Source organism: Haplochromis burtoni, unplaced genomic scaffold, assembly GCF_018398535.1.
Source record: "Haplochromis burtoni strain Fernald_Lab_line unplaced genomic scaffold, NCSU_Asbu1 Contig_5, whole genome shotgun sequence".
In the NCBI taxonomy this organism is placed as follows: domain Eukaryota; kingdom Metazoa; phylum Chordata; class Actinopteri; order Cichliformes; family Cichlidae; genus Haplochromis; species Haplochromis burtoni.
This window is the reverse complement of record NW_024582366.1, coordinates 4,659,926-4,676,900: the sequence shown is the minus strand read 5'-3', so window position 1 is coordinate 4,676,900 and position 16,975 is coordinate 4,659,926. Positions and strand designations below refer to the sequence as shown.

Genomic DNA, 16,975 nt, shown 5'->3' with positions numbered 1-16,975 from the left:
TTGGTCAAGCAAAGCAGCCAAAAATATTAAAAATACAACAAGCTCAGCACAATATATAAGATTTCCTATTTAGTCTAAAAACGCAAATTGTTTAATCCTTTCAGGTTCTCATTAAAAACTTCAGGCTTGCCTACACTCTCACCAATTCTTCCAGGAAAAGTGGTCAAATATTCAGTCAGAATTATGAAAGTAGCGTGTGGATAGTCTTTGGGGCCTTTTAGTTTGAGAATATGCTTCACTTCTGATTCAATAGTCTTCTCCATTTCTAAAACAAAAGGCAGAGTCCTGGGTAGTTATCCCCTTGTGGGGTTTGGCCCCTTTAGAGATGGTCCTGAGGGCCACTGACCCACTATGTGAGCCAATGTGTGAAAAAAAAAAATGGGTGGGTTGTCACCATCACTTTAAGACTTTCACCCAAATTATGATGTGACCTATTGAGGTCATCTGAGTCGTGGTATGAATTGAAGCACCTGGGAAGCGATCCCTGGTTGTGGTAAAGACCCACACCTTTTTTCACACAAGTACCCATATGATGACTCACATAATCAATAGAGGGTCAAGGACCCTCAGGACCACCTCCAAAGGTGACAAACCCCACTAGGGTTAAATACCTGGGACTCTACATCTTTTGTTTTAGAACAAAGAAGATTCTTGGATGAGAGGTGAAATGTCTTCACAAACCTAAAGAAGTCCAGTTGCCTTCTTTTTTCAGTCTCCTAAGACTTAACAGATTAGAAAAGTGCTTGTGTGAACGGGTGTGAGTGGATGAATGAATTAGTTGTATAAAGCGCTTGGAGTGCTCAGATAGAGTAGAAAAGCACTATATAAGAACCAGTCCATTTACCATCATGAACTGGATGACTGAGAACAAGCTTGTTGATGGCTATTGAAAATGTCTAGTCAAATGTAACTTGCTAAGAGATATTAAATCAAATAATAGTAGGGGCGTATGCATATTTTACCCCTGCATGTATACTTTGGATCCTTTTTTTCTTCCCCGCCTGTCCCGTTTGGTTCTTTTGCCATCAGAATTATCATCTAAAGGCCAAGAAAGATGCCCAACGGATTTACTTTACCAAATGGACCATCCCAGCCTTGCCGTATTGGTCCATTTGATTGACCTTTGTTTTTATAGTTTATTTTATCTTAACTTGCTACACACGGGACAGACATGACTGGGGGAAAGAAAAAGGAGATTGAGAGGTAGGGGAAGAAAAACGGTGATAAAGGGCAAAAAACAAAAAAACCAAACAAAAACAGACAAAAAAAAACAAAACAAAAAAACATATCAATCACCTGGATCATCTGTTGAGAAAGGGAGGAGAAGAAAAAAAAAAAAAAAGAGAGCAATATAATAAACAATCTATGTAAATGTATGTAAATATAACAGTAAATGCCAAATGTTGAATATTATTTTGCAGCACGTAAGATCGACTGCACAGTGTGCTTTGAGGTAGCAGCCAAAAAAGGTGTAGTTTATGTCTGTGAGCACCCGTGTGTACACCTGTGAGCATGAGCACGCTTGTATTCAAAAGGTTCCTTCATGTAACAATGTGCTAGAGGGTGTGGGGAGCCATTGCCCCGTCCTCCAGGGCATGAAGCAGGTATGGAGGAGATCCAGGCTCCAGACATCCAGAGACCCTCAGAGCACAAGAGACCAAGGAAGACCAAGGAAGACCAACGGAGCGGCAACCGTGCCACTCTCCCGGAAAGAGCTGAGGAGAGTCCCAGATGAGGGGTCACTCCGCAGCCGCGGAACAGAAGCCAGAGGGGGGTTGCAGGGACGTGCCCGTGAGCTCCGCCGGCAGCCAGCTGTGCCAGAGTGGACCAAGCCCCAGGCCCAGAGGCCCCCAGGGGCACCCCACCCCCCAAAGGGGCCCAAGCGAGCCCCTGGCTCCGACAAGCAGCCACCAGGAGTGAACCGGTACATACCTGAACAGCACACTGGACAGTACCGGTCTGACTTGGGAAACATGAAAAACTGGGTGAATCCGTAGACTGGGAGGAAGCTTGAGTTTCACAGCAGAGGGCGAAATGACCGTGTGGATGACATAGGGCCCAATAAACCGAGGAGCCAGCTTGTGGGAGGAAACCTTAAGGGGAACATCTTTAGCCGATAGCCACACCTTCTGCCCTGGAGTGTACTGAGGAGCTGGTGATCATAGACGATCCGCATAGTGGCGGTGGCAGGCAGTAGCCTTCTTCAGTGCCTCCTGAGTCCGAGTCCAGACGGGGCAGCAGCACTGGAGATGGTGCTGGATGGAAGGCACAGCCAAATCAGCCTCTTCCTCAGGGAATAAGGGAGGCTGATAGCCTAGGGACACTTCAAATGGAGAGAGACCATTGGATGCAGAAATATGTGAATTGTGCGCATACTCTACTCATGGGAGATGTGCTGACCAGGTAGCCGGGTTATGGGAAACCACACAGCGGAGCATGGATTTTAGTTCTTGGTTGAGTCTCTCAGTCTGTCCATTGGTTTGAGGGTGGTAACCAGAACTGAGGTTGGCTTGTGCACCTAGGGCTGAGCAGAAAGTTTCCCAAACCTGGGATGTAAATTGAGGTCCCCTGTCAGAAGTGACTTCAGCAGGAATTCCGTGGAGTTTGAAGACGTGGTCAATCATCAGTCTTGCAGTTTCCGTGGCAGTGGGTAGTTTTTCCAGGGCAATGAAGTGAGCTGCTTTAGAAAACCTGTCAATCACAGAGAGTATTACTGTTTTACGGTTGATCTGATATCCTCGTGTTGGTGTTGTTCCCAGATCATCATACTAAATGTTGTTCCAGGATCAACATTGCAAGTGACCAATCAGAATGTGGTGACGTCATACTTTTGCGACTTCGGGAAAAACCGGCGTAAAACAAAAAACTGTACTAAAGCTGCGTGAAACCGCCTCTGTCCGCCGATCAACGGACCCTGACCCTAACCCTTTAATAAACAGTAAGCAGAATTGATATTGTCCTTGCAACATTGGAATTTCATAAATGCACGAATGGCTTGGCGCGCAAAAGAATAACGCCACAACAATGTGATTGGTCACTTGCAATGTTGAACCTGGAACAACATTTTCATGATGGTCTGGGAACAACACCAACACGAGGATATCAGATCATCCCTGTTTTACCTGCTGACCTAGGCAGTCCAGTGACAAAGTCCAGGGAAATGCGGGACCAAGGATGGGAAGGTACAGCTAGAGGTTGTAGAAGACTGGAGGGTCGCTGATTTCTTGTTCCTGGCCCACACGTCACAGGCAGAGACGTATTCCCGCACATCACGCTCCAGAGTTGCCCACCAGAAGTGACGACGTAGTAGTGCGATGGTGCGGCCGATTCCAGGATGGCAGGAAAACCCGGAGGTATGTGCCCACTTAATTACAGCCAAACGGGCTGCTGTGGGAACAAAGCAGCGACCTGAAGGACATGTGCCAGGGTCTGGCTCGTCCTGTAATGCTCGCTGCTCGCCCGTAACCCTTGTCACCTCTGGAAACCACCGTGAAGCCATTACTTTGTTCACCTTCTCCTCTCCTGATTCACCACTCATCTTAGGCTACCCCTGGCTAAAGAAACACAACCCTCACATAGACTGGTCTGGGAGTAAATTGCTAATTGGAGCCTTTTTTTGTCTAGTCCACTGCCTCACGTCCGCCCTACCGCCAGGTTCCCCTGACACTAACACCTCAGACACAGATCCAGTCGACCTCACCCTCGTCCCACCTGAGTATCATGACCTCCAAGAAACTTTCAGTAAACACAAAGCATCATCATTGCCACCTCACGGACCTTATGACTGCGCCCGAAATTACCGGCGGGCAGAGCCTTTTGGCCAAACTGGGCACTGTGCTAACCTATACTCCACTGAGCCACAGTAAAAACATGCACCCGACCGAAGCCGTCGCTCTCTCTCCTCTGGTGTGAGACGAGAGCGGCCGATTTGCATAGGCTGAAGCTTAGCCACCAGATATGCTACCCGAGCTGAATCACTAGCAAAAGAACAGGGAGAATGCGTGAATGTGAGAGAACATTCTAGTAGAAAGGCAGTACAGCGACACTGCTCCCCGGAGTAAGGCTCGGGTTCTGGGAATGCAGCATCGCGGAAAACTGAGCCTGAAGGAGTGGCCTGAGCTGGGGAAGACTGGGGAGGTTCTGCCACGGGTGCAGGAGACGCCGAGGACGGGTATGGAGTAGTGGAAAGAGCTGACTGAATTTCCTGCAGGGAAGCTAAGATCTTAGCCTGAGTCTATGGCTTGGCACTGGGTGTCGAGGGCCTGCAACGCTTGCTCATGAGCCCCTAAACTGGCTCCCTGCTTAGAGACTGCTGCACGTACTGGGTCTGCTGAGTCCATATTCTGGCAAGTTCATACTGTCACGGGACCGACTGTTCTGTACTGAACAGGACTCAGGCGCAGAAACCCAGAGCAGAGACAGCAGATGGTGTAACAATAATTTATTAGGTTTAAGCGCTAGAAACGCAGCAAGGGCAAAAAACAACCAGATGTGGAGTTTGACATGGCGTGGCCTGGGAAACGTGGCTAGGGCGAGGGCTAGATGCAGAGTGGAGCTGAGCAAGGAACAGTCACACTGAAGAGAGAGGACAGTGGAGTTATAGTGGAGGTAGCTCTGAAGTGGTAAGTTGTAAGTATAGCAGTCCTTACTTGCAGTAGGGGGTGATGAGAATCCAGGGAGCTGAGTGGCGTGGCAAGGCTGACCTGAGATGCGGGGTCTTCAGATGGAGTGTGATGGCAGGAGGGCAGGCAGGTGAGGCACAGAGTGATTTTCAAAATGATTGCTTGGTATCCTGAGTCTGGAGGTGGCGCGTGAGCCAAAGTGAATCCAGCAAATGGGTTGATGACGAACTGGTAGTGAATGAACATCATCGTGTGGCTTAAATCCCTCTGGCTTGATTGCCTGCAATAGGCTCCAGGTGTGCAGGAGCTGGAGGAGGTGGCCCTGCCCAGGGGCGGATCCCAGGTAGGTTCAGGAGCCTTATGGAAATTCCAGCCACCCACCGCAGACCATGACAGACCCAGGTAGTGTTACCCTCTTCCCTGGGGTGGAGAGAAGCAGACCGCTCCCGACTCCGCAGCAGCAGGGAGGCCCCACATTCCAGACCCCAATCGGACAGCCAACTCCTCCTCCCAGCCCCCCTGCCCCAACAGGCAACAGAGAACGGGGTGTGTGAAGACTCCAAACCTCCCTCCGCCCGCTCATTGTAGTGTTGATGCATGTGTGTTCCAAGGTGCATTTAAAACCCAGGAGGGCATGGAGCTACCTGCCAGAGAACAGCAGGTAAGCGCATAGCCCCTCCCGGTATACTTTCGATCCTATGTGTAATAGAGAAAACACATTCAAAAAGAATTCCCGTTTTATTATTGCAAAACATTTTCCAGTTTTAGTAGAAGAACTGGAGTACTACACACCTACAGTATATTGTGTTTTTCAGTGTAGAATTTCCTCGCCCTTCTCATCTTCAGTACTTGTTAAATTTGGTTCCTGGATTTAAAAGTCTTTCCAACGGGTTAATGTACATATTCAGCTCTCAATATTGCCTATTGTATGCATTTAGTGCTTATTTGTTAATGGTATACTTCAAAGTAACCCCCCCCCCCCCCCCCCCCCCCACACACACACACACACACACCAAAGAAGCTATTTCTATGTATTCTATGTATGTATTTGCTAATTCAATCTGATATGTAATCAACAAGGACCGGGGAATTTTTAGCCACAGCCCAGTTGAAAATAGTGTGAAGTTAAATGGGGCAAATTCATTTCCAGCTTTCCTGTACTCATTTTGGAAATCCTTAACTGCTTTTTGTGTTATTGGCTCTCTTTCAACTGCGGTTTTCATTTGAGTTATTCTTGGAAACCTGTGCCTATAGAAGCTAAATCCAGGTGGTCAGAAATGCTAAATACTAACTAATTTGAGGTTGAAAATTACATAATAAGAAGTTGTTTTTAGAAGTCTCTAGAATCTGTTTATTTCCTTTAGTTTATGATTAAGCTAATTGGACTTGGGTCATGCAGTTCATGGATCATAATTTCTGCTAGTTTTTACTGTAAATAACAACTAGCAGAACAAGTGTGAAGAAACTGAGTTCTTCACACAACAAGCTACAGGAAATATCTATGAAGCTCAATTCAAATGAGCCAATTTTTGTAGTAAAACTTAAAACAGACAGACAAAGTTACTGTAAGTAACAACAGTTTCAGTTTGGGGGCTCATTTCATAGTATTTTTTAGCATTTATAATTTTATTTTAGTTATATTATTTTCTTTAAATATCTTGCTTTTGTCTATATTTTCCAAATTAAAAAAAACTAATAATGATAAAAAGGAGGTGCAAAAGTTCTTTGACTGGGCTGAACTTCAGAGCCGTGAGGCATCATATGTGTAGTTGAAAGGAACATCATTTCAATAGTAAACAAGGTAAATCACATAATTAAAACTAGCCCACGCTAAAGCATGTGGCATCATCAAAGATCAGGACTGAGATTGTTTTCGTGTATGTGCGTCCGTGCATTTGTGTCACAGCCACAGACATGATGATGAGAGCATGTCTGGGGGCCATGCATCTGTCAACATTTTCCATCTGCCAGTCCGACTCTAGCTGCCTGCAATTAACCCCTTACAAAAACCACAGCTGACTTTACTGGCAAAGCAGTCATGCATGGCACAAATATTTCAGGGTTTTTTTGTTATAGCGTCACCAGGGTCTGACAATGGCAGATTATTCATAGCTTATGTAAGTGTAAACATCGAAGACAATAGAACATTATATTTAGATTATTCACTTTTCTATATTTTTTCTTGTTTTTTTCCACAAGAAATCCTTGTGAAAATGTCACACAGTCTGCTGCTCCAACTCCTTTCCGTCGGGCGGCGATAATGCGCCACTAGTTTGGTTTCCCTGCCGTCAGTAAGAAAAAAATACACGAACATAAGCAGGGGGAACGCGGTAGTTTATAGAACAAGTGTTTCCTGTCGACGGTATTTGGTGTGAGGACGCTGTTGGCTGATTCGCGCTATAAGAATACTAAGTTTTGCTGTTTGCGGGCTTTATTGTGGACACAGTGATGGCTGTACCAGGTGGGAATTATATTTCAAATGTGTAACTTACTTATCTTCGCAGTTTCTATTGTATTATTCATGTAGTTTTCGCTGGAATGGTAAGAGCTGACAGGGTAACTAACGCATTGGTAACACAAAGTGGGGCTTACGTTTACGTTAGCTTAACGTATTTTAAGAACACAAACCCTTTGAAGTGAAGTCTGTGCAATGACTAACCCAGCGAGAAACCTGGCTACGTTTAGCACACGGGGCTACATTGCGGTTGATGTGCAGAATAGCGTAAAGCACAGTACTTGTAAATGTCGAGATACTCCATGTAAACACTCATGGATTCGATTTTAGTACTTTTTGTTATGATTAGCTCTTGTAACTAGCATTAGGCTTATCTCCTTTTTGGTTGAGTAGAGAGAGTAAAATAATAATAATAATAATAATAATATATCACACAACATATGCACTCAATTAGTAACTTTATTAGATACATCTGTTACCCTTGTTGCCTTTTAAAGTAAATAATCAATCAGCTAATCACGTAGCAATAACCTGGTGCATTTAGTCAGGTCGACATGGTTAAGGTGAGCTGCTGAAATACAAACCGAAGATCAGAATGAGGGGAAATGTGAATTTGAGTCTGCTGTGGTTGTTAGTGTCAGATGAGCTGGTCAAAGTATTGAAACTCAGTAAACTCACACTAAACAATCTATGGGGTTTTGAATGGACTGAAAAAGAGCTCATATCCAGTGAGTGACAGTTCTGTGAGCAAAAATGCTTTATTAATGCCAGAGGTTAGAGGAGACTGGCCAGATGGTCTGGAGCTGATGGGAAAGCAACAGCTTTCCCATCAGATGCTCTCCTGCATCAAGGTATGCAGGAGAGCATCTCTGAACGCACATGTGAACGTACATGTTGAACCTTGACGCAGATGATCCCAGAGCACAAAACTGGACAATAGCTGATTTGAAAAAAATGTTGCCTGGTCTGATGTCACTTAAGCTGTCAGATGGTAGGAATAAAATTTGGCATAATCAACTTGAAAACATGGATCCATACTGCCCTGTATCAACAGTGCAGACTGCTTATGATAGTGTCATGGTATGGGCGATATTTCTTTGGTACAATTTGGGCCCCTTTGTAATGCAACAGCCTACCTGAATATCATTTCTAACCATATCCACCCCTTGATGACCACAGTGTGCCTGCCTCCTGATAGCTGCTTCCAGCAGGAGAATGCACTACAACACTCAAATCATCTCAACCTAGTCTCTTGAAGATGAAAATGAGTTGACTGTTTTCAGATGGTCTCCATAGTCAGCTGATTTCAATCTAGTAGGGCACCTTAGGGAGATTCACGGCACAAATGTTCAGCCGACAAGTCTGCAATAACTGTGTGATGCTATCATGTCGATCTGGACCAAAACCACTGAGGAATGTTTGCAGCACCTTGTTGAAGCTCTGCCATACAGAATTAAGACAGGTTTGAAGGCACAATGCAGTCCAGCCCTGCACTAGCAAAGTGCACTTAATAAAGTAGCTGTGAGTGTATACCTACTGTATGTTTTGGGTGCTTAAAAAGCATAGTAGCGGGTCATTCTATATCACCCTTTCACCACTTTATATAGAGCTCAACCAGTATGTTCATTTTATAAAGGCATATGTATTTAATTAGAAGTTTACATAATAATGTGAATATGAATGCATACTTGCATGAAAATCATTAAAAAGCTCTTAACGATCTTACAGGACCTAATAAGGACAACATCAGAGCTGGGTGCAAGAAATGCGGCTATCGTAAGTAAAACTAACCAACACGTTTCATTACAAGCTTCAGAGATGTGTGGATGTCATACTGTTATACTTGTACCCCCAATATTTACTCAGTGAAAATAGACACTTTATTTTCATTATTTATGAGTTAGGACGGAGTCTGTTTTATGGTGCCTCTTACCCAGCCTTTGAGCCAGATTTATTTTGGAAATAAATTGTAATTATGTTATTTATTTATTTACAACAAGAACATGGGTGCGGCACGGTGGTTAGCACTGCTGCCGCACAGCAAGAAGGTCCTGAGTTCAGTTCCACCATCAGGCCGGGGTCTTTCTGTGTGGAGTTTGCATGTTCTCCCCGTGTTCACGTGGGTTCTCTCCGGGTACTCCGGCTTCCTCCCACCGTCCAAAGACATGCAGCTTGTGGGGATAGGTTAACTGGATAATCCAAATTGCCACTAGGTGTGAATGTGCGAGTGAATGTGAGTGTGAATGGTTGTCTGTCCCTGTGTGTTGGCCCTGCGACAGACTGGCGACCTGTCCAGGGTGTACCCTGCCTCTCGCCCTATGACAGCTGGGATAGGCTCCAGCCCCCCCCATGACCCTGAAAAGGAGAAGCGGAAGCGAATGGATGGATTTATTTATTTTTTTACTTATTTGCATGTCCTCTTATGAGTTTCAAGGTTGAGGTTCAGAGATGTTAATTAAAAAGTGTCCTCACCGCTCTTTACCGCTCTCTCTGACTTTCATCTTTCAGCGGGCCATTTAACATTTGAGTGCCGAAATTTTGTTAAAGTGGACCCTCATAAGGACATTGTTCTGGATGTGAGCAGCACTAGCAGCGAGGAGAGTGAAGATGATGAACCTCAGGTTCAACGCGGCGATAAGCGAAGCGGCCAGCATCAAAAAGGTCAGAATTGATGCACCTGCCCTTGTTTTCTGTAAGCTTTTAAAATATGCAATTATTTACTGCAAGGCAATTTGCAATAAATACAGCAGTTTTACATAATTCAGCATCCAATCAACATCAATACAAGCTGGAGCCTGATTAAAATCAAAAGTGTGGATCTTTGCAATTGGACAGCAGTTATTTTATTAGTTCTTTATTTGTATTTATTTATTTTTGATGAGGCCTCTTAGTTATGAGATTAAAGGTGCTGGTTTTGCATGGTAGGTTCCCATGACAGCGATGATGATAGAAAAAGAAGACAAAAACGGAAGAAGAGCAAAGACAGAAAGTCAAGAAAGAGGTAACCTAAATATTTTTGATGTCCCAGTCTACTTGTTTGCACATGTTTAATGTTCATATTATATGAGTTGATGTATTAAGATAGAGCTATGAGAGTGATGTAACACACTTGTACTCCACTGCTGTCATCCTTGTATTTATTGTGCCTGAGTATTTACTTGCACTACTTGCATAAGTCAGACTCAGTATATATTTATTACCTTTGAAGTTTATTTGCCCACTTTTCTGAAATGAAAGTGTGTTTACCTTCATAGATAAACTGAGTTGTTTGATTTGTTTTTGTCTTTTAATACTTTTTGTATTTACTTAGATCTGATTCATCATCGAGCGACGAGGAGGAGCTTTCAAAAAAGAAAAAGAAGCGCAGCAGGTCGCGCTCTTCCTCTGATGAGGAGCGTAGAAAGAAGAAAAAGAAAATAAAAAGCCAAAAGAAGAAAAGCAAAAAGAACAAAAAAGAGCACGGGAAGCATCACAAAAAAAGAGAGAAGAAAAGGAAACACGAGTCTTCTTCCTCTTCCAGCTCAAGTGACTCCTCAGAAAGTGACTGAACCAAGTAACTTTGCAGCTTTTGGATGTCCAACATATTTATTCTGCAGCCCACAAAACGTAGTATTTAGTGGCAGTCATAAATAAGGCACCTCATCTTGTTGTATATAGGTGTTTCATTAGCGAGACGAAGAATTAAAATGTGAATTTGTGTTCTGTGGTGCCACCCAATGACACCTTATGCAAATTTAACAAACCTCACCCACGTTTTTTTTTTTTTTGACGTGTTCAGGAAAACGTGCACAAAACCAAGGATCATCCCCTGCTGTAGTTTCTCTTTGTTTTTTTTTTCAGGCTTTATGCAATGTCACAAGTGTCATTTGTGTTGTTTAAATGTATAGCTGTAGTCAGAAATCGTTACAGTAATGGAAGCTTTTAAGTCCAATCAAGAAACTTCAAATAGTTACTTTACAATAATTTTACTGTCTTACTGTAATGTGGTTGTCAGATTTGTCATCCACATCTTACCGAAAACCATCTGTATTTTAGAAGAGTTCATTCCAAACCATCACAAATATCAATTTTGCATACTTTACCCTTCCTATTGATAGAGCTTCATTTCATATTCACCATTTACTACTTCTGTTGTAATAAAATTTTATATTCGTATCAGTTTATGTGGAACTGTTTCCTGTTTTTGAAAAATGTCTTCTTTCGATATAACATTATGATGATGATTCTCACAAGAGATACAAGCCTGTTGCAGCTTGATTTTATTTTTTTAATCAAAAACATAGAGGGTACAGTACAGTCTTGTGGCAGGTAGAGGGCAGCAACATGCCTAAAATGTGAAATAACCCAGCTGAATTGCCAAAGCAGGGACGGTGATCAGTAATCTTTAAGATGTAAACTTTGATGCTGATATTTTGTTCTTGGTTTGGCAGGCTGCTTAATATCAAAATGTGAGAATTTTTCAGGAATAATTGTGAGTAATAAAACAAAAAATGCAAATGGATAAAAGGAAATTATATGAAACGAAGGTGGCAAATGACTTCTTCAATCTGACAAACGAGCATAGAGGGTTAAACAGATCACGCTTCATAGTTGTGTTTTGAAGTTTCAGAAAGTGAACTGAATCACCTCAAGTTACTGGCATCGTGTCTTCTGATGGTGTCAAGTGGATCCAGCCAAAAAGACTTGCTGACTCTTGCTTGATTTGCCAAATAATCCTGAAGTAGCTGAGTAACAACACTCCTTGGCAGGGCTCAGTGCAACAGGCACCCGTGTCAGTCTCACTCTGATGCGGTAAATGTTTAGAACACGGGTGTCAAACTCAGTTTACGTCGTGGGCCACATGCAGCCACCTTTGATCTCAAGTTTAAGTAAACATTTAATCCCTGAGAACTTCATGTTTTATATATCACACATATAATATAAGAAAAATAGCAATTTTGTCACAGTTTTTCTAAAGAAATGCTGCCCGCTGTGAAGAAGGAATTCAGTCAGCATGACTCTTTGGACTTAAACTGTAAGAATTAGTGTATAAAATTACAGCAAGTGTTCTTGTAAGTCATTTCCCAGACAGTCCTGTAATTATAAAACTGAAAGTTTTTATTAATTCAGAGAAACCCCCCTTTTTTCAACTGTAGTGCCAAAACGGAAAATTTTATAACCTGTAGTGAAAAAAAGGAACTTTAGTGCTAGTTATCAGTTACTTAATTGCTTTGGTGTAGTATGAAGGGCCATGGGGGTCTTTATCAGTAAAAAAAAGAAAGCTGTAAAAATCATAGTCTCCTTCACTTGCTCTAAATTCTGTCCAGTGGACTTAGTCTTTGTCGAGCCAATTCTTATTTTTTACACACCTTGTTTAGAGGGCATTTGATAAAGAAAGGGTGTCCCTATTTATATCGCAGTCTTCCCTCTCACGAGAATAACTATTATGTGCCCTCAGGAGGACAAACCGTCAGCATGATGGCTGGGGCTCTCTGCAGACCCTGTTATGGCTCTAGCACCATCGGCCTTCATGCCATTGTTCTTCTTCCAGGGTGTCAATAAGATATGAGGGAGTACAAACACCCACAGAACCTTGGTTTATCTGGGCTGTGTGACAGGTGTTTATAAATAGGCCATTAATTTCATCTTGCCGTGGGGGAAAACGGGGGGTGGGGGGGCTTTTAAACATCTGCAACATCCTGTCAGCTACGTGCATGGCTACTGATCAGAGCCTGATGTTATGATCAGACATATCCCGACTTTATCTCTCTTTTCTTTGAGATCTCGAGAGCCATTTTTCCCTCCTTAATAAAAACAAAACAACCAAATGATGTTCAGATGCCGCTGACAACTAAGTGAAGACAGACGAGCAATCAGTGGAGAATTTATGGAAATTCGGGGTTGCCATATTTGATTCCCGACGGGGGCATCTGAGATAATGGATTTGCAGTTTAATAAATGGCACAGGCTCACTGTGTGTCTCGCATATGCTTGGAAAATCAACAGACAAATAGCTAGTAATGTGTTCAGGAGCTACAGAATGCAAGCTGACATGATTATTACAGAGTAATGCCCACGGTCCTTAGAATAATACTAATAAAATCAAGTTGCGCGTGTAGGAAACACTCAGTTGTGACACCTGAATATTGCTCGTGTTCTCTTGAAGGTGCTTTGACAAAAGAAACTTCGAGAGTGTGAAACTTCATGATTGCACAGATGGCAAGAGGACAACTTGATACCGAGGAGCAAATAAAGTTTAAGGAGTGCTGCTGTGTGCAGCGGCATGGCGCAAACCATATGCTGTTTGTATAAGACTACAAGGAGGCTTTCCTATTTTCTTCAGCTCATTGGTTTTTAGTGAGCCTGTCTGGCTGTAGGAATGCAGAGAGCAAATGGGACTGCGCTAAGCCATTTAAATGAAAATGAGATGGTCAGAGTCATCTTTTGGAGAGTTTAGCTGCAGTGGAACAATCGTTCAGCACCCCTCGTGTAAATATCTTTGAGGCATTGATCTCGAACTTTAATGCGAATCCTTCTTCTGAATGGCTGGCCTGAATGATTGCAGCGGTAGAAAATGATCTCTCATTAACATAAGGTGTGTTTCTCAATTTGTTTGTATAACTTTTGCAGCTCAGTTTCAGGCCTCTTTGGGCGACCTCGAAGCATGCACTGATGCCTGTTTTTATCCATTTTGGGGGGATTTGAGCTTACGTGTGCTTTTTTTTCCAGCAACGCCCTCAAGGAATGGCCAAGTGCAACCACGGGCCTGTAGTGAATTCAGTAGAGGTGGTGAAGCCATCCAAAAATTGATAGCATCTATCTGTCAGACTGACACTAGCGTGATGGGATCGATACTTTTGTTCTATCCTCTAATTTCAGTACTTGTACCTACTTGACACAACTCAGGTTGACTTGACTCAGTTTTTTTGGGTTCTTCTCTGGGTTATAGTACCTGGTACCAGGTACCTATATTTTGGTGGGAGCTCAGAGATTGATGTCAACAGACTCCATGCCACTGATTGACCAGGGAGTGATGTCTCCAATATGCATAGTTAAAAATGTCTGAACCTTTGTGTGTTCACTGTCATGTCTACTTTAGCACATTTGAACAACAGAAGCTGACTCAACATGCTTTAGAGACAGGCACATTAACATCCCACGTGTCCAGCAAAGGTCTGGTTGAAAAAATACATGAAAAGCTGAAAGCTGTGTATTGTTGCATTATTGTATTGGCAGTTTGGAGCTCTGTATTTACTTGGTATCTGATCGATGACAAGGTTTGCAGTAGTGCACTGGACTAGGGGCTGACTTAAAGGCATTGCAATGGCATACCCTATGCTATTCAGCCTGGAAATTAAAACATGCAACCCTTTGGTTATGAATATGCCTCTCTTAACCTTATGATCACCACCCCTTCTCAGCAAAGCATAATATCTTCCCAGGAATAAAATTAAAATCCCTTATGCTGCACTTTGGTGGGAGCAGCCCAAACTGAGAGATGGCACCGGTTTTGCATCTGTAACCACTGTTGAAATATTATTTCAGAGGCAAGCCGTCCCCGCATCTTGGAGCACAGCGCTTGAAAAATGCATCACGGCCAATGGACAAGTTGGAAGCTATATATTTGCTACCAATTTAGTTCCTGCATCTTAGATTTCGTTCCCTTCTTCCTCTCCTGGCCCCAAAAACCAGTAGTAAATGACCTCTAGGATAAATAGACAGCAGGCTACATGACCCCAGCCATCAAAAACTAAAGGCTGTAATAAATACTACATAGTTTTACAGGAAGCGTGTTCGACATTTTCCCAAAAACCTGCAGGGAGAGAAAACGAGCAGGCAAACGGGGTGAGTCCCTGTTCACCGCTCTCTCTTTGGTCAAAACTTTTTCTTTTCCTGAGGTCTGTTATTACCGGCCTAGTTCCTGGGTTCCCATTCAGAGTGGAGCTTGTTCATATAAACCTTGAGGTTTTGAGGCATCACTGGACTGACTGGGTGGCTTTCACCAGGGAATTAACACTGGGTCACATTGGATCATGACCAGTAGGCTCTCTGCAGCTAACCTGTGTTGGATGAGGTTGCCTGTGGAGGTGGTGGTGATGGTGAGGACAAGTTTCCTGGCTCTGGAATATGGGTCCGTCAGATCATGGATGTGTACGCCCTGATCCTTGGATCCTTCTGATCTTTCTCTACTCACTGCATTACTTCTGCATCATTTTATTTCAGCACGGTTTTCCACATTAGTCCTGGTGACATCGGGAATCTTCTAATACTTGTAGCCTTAACATGTCCTCTTAGTATTATATTTGTGAAATAAAGAGACTTCCTTTAACACAAATTATATTTTTAATAGCTTTCTTTTGATTTCTCTCAGATCTTTCCAAGCAGTGAGCTTGCTAAAATGCTGAGCTGGAATCAAAACATCTATGAGCGCATGTCACCAAATTACCTGCAGTTAAATACAGAAAAAAATGAGATTAAATGGTCTTTACCTTCATTTTGATCAAATATTTCTTCTCCTGGTTTCAGCATGTCAGAGAGAAAAAAGAAAAACTGGCTGCATTTTTACCCTGTAGCGTTACACTGGCTAGATGTTTCTTACAAAATTGATAATAAGCGATTATCAGCTATTTGAGACACCTTCAAACCTCTTCCTCCAAGATGCGTGATCTTTTATTCCAGCATGTGCCTTCCAGCCACTAAAAGGTCCTAGTATGTATCATTTATTGCCATTTCAAAATCCAGCTTGATAAAGAAAGGGGATATGGCATTTGAAGTAGGGCTGTGGAATAGCCTTCATGAGGAGGTTAGGGCTACAAAGTTCACATTTTAGAAGTATTTTTTTTAATATATGTATTTTTTTTTAACTCATATCTTCCTTGTCTTCCATAACGTGAGGGTTTTTTTTAATGAAAATTTTATTGTTGTTATCTTCAAAGACTCTCTCTCTTAAAATCTTTAACTTCTCCCTTTTAAGGAACAGGCAGGAAATACACATCACCCTCTCTATGTTTTCTTTTTCTCTTTTCTTCTTTATTTGATGTATTGCATGTGTCCCAAAAAATGGTCCAGAAGGTGGCAGGAGCAGCACCCCAGACAGCTTACCAACAGGAAAGAAAATGGCAAGAGACCCTTCAGCTTCAGCACCACAGCACAGATCCTTTCCTCTGTACTACTCGAATGACGATAGACGTTTTTTACACATCCCTGACATCAGACACATGTGGCTTTTTCAAACACCAGTGACATGGTGTCATCTCTGTGTTGGGCACATCTGCTCACTTTTACATTGGTTTTAGTGTTCTTTCCACTGCACATTTATATGGAAAGTCTTGTGGGCCTTTGTTCTGTTCTGTGGGGGGTTTCTGTCCATTTGTTTGAAAGAGCTGTCAAACAAGGCCAGAGGGGCACATGATGGCTTGAACATCATCAGGATGGTTATTCTTAGTTCTGGTACATTGTCACTGTACATCATAGGAGAAAAAAAAGAACTCTGACACACACGTCATCTCTTTTCTTTCTTTCTTTTTTTTTGTTTTTTCTTTCTTTCCTGTTTCAAGTGTCCTTTAAGTAATTTAGTCTTGGATGCAAGGATGTGAAGTTTACAAAGAAAGCATCATTTTAAGCACATCCCAGTATGTTTAGTATTCTCAGAAAATTAGGATCTATTTTTGTTTCGTTTAAGGCAAATTCCAAGTTCACATACTCGCCTGAAAGTTTTACTGGTTAAACTGGAGCAACTACAGGGTTCGGTGCCTTGCTTGTTGGCATCTCAACTGTGGTTTTTGAGCGTACAGAGCATCTTACTCATTTTCCCCTGACAGTTTCCCAGCTGGTACAGGGATACAAACCAGAAACCCACTTGTCACAATGGTTTCTCTTTGCATCTCAAGAGCAGCTACAGAGTAAGTGGCCCGGCTGA

At 42.8% G+C, this 16,975-nt stretch overlaps 1 protein-coding gene across 1 annotated transcript; it reads left to right on the top strand.

Moving 5' to 3' along the window:
* The first annotated feature begins 6,949 nt into the window (after positions 1 to 6,949).
* On the top strand, positions 6,950 to 11,240 carry srek1ip1 (SREK1-interacting protein 1). The gene is made up of 5 exons (XM_005920922.3): positions 6,950 to 7,083; positions 8,806 to 8,853; positions 9,586 to 9,738; positions 10,003 to 10,078; positions 10,388 to 11,240. Exons 1-5 carry the CDS (start codon positions 7,071 to 7,073, stop codon positions 10,623 to 10,625), a joined length of 528 nt encoding a protein of 175 aa, XP_005920984.1. The 5' UTR covers positions 6,950 to 7,070; the 3' UTR covers positions 10,626 to 11,240.
* Positions 11,241 to 16,975: the final 5,735 nt, after the last annotated feature.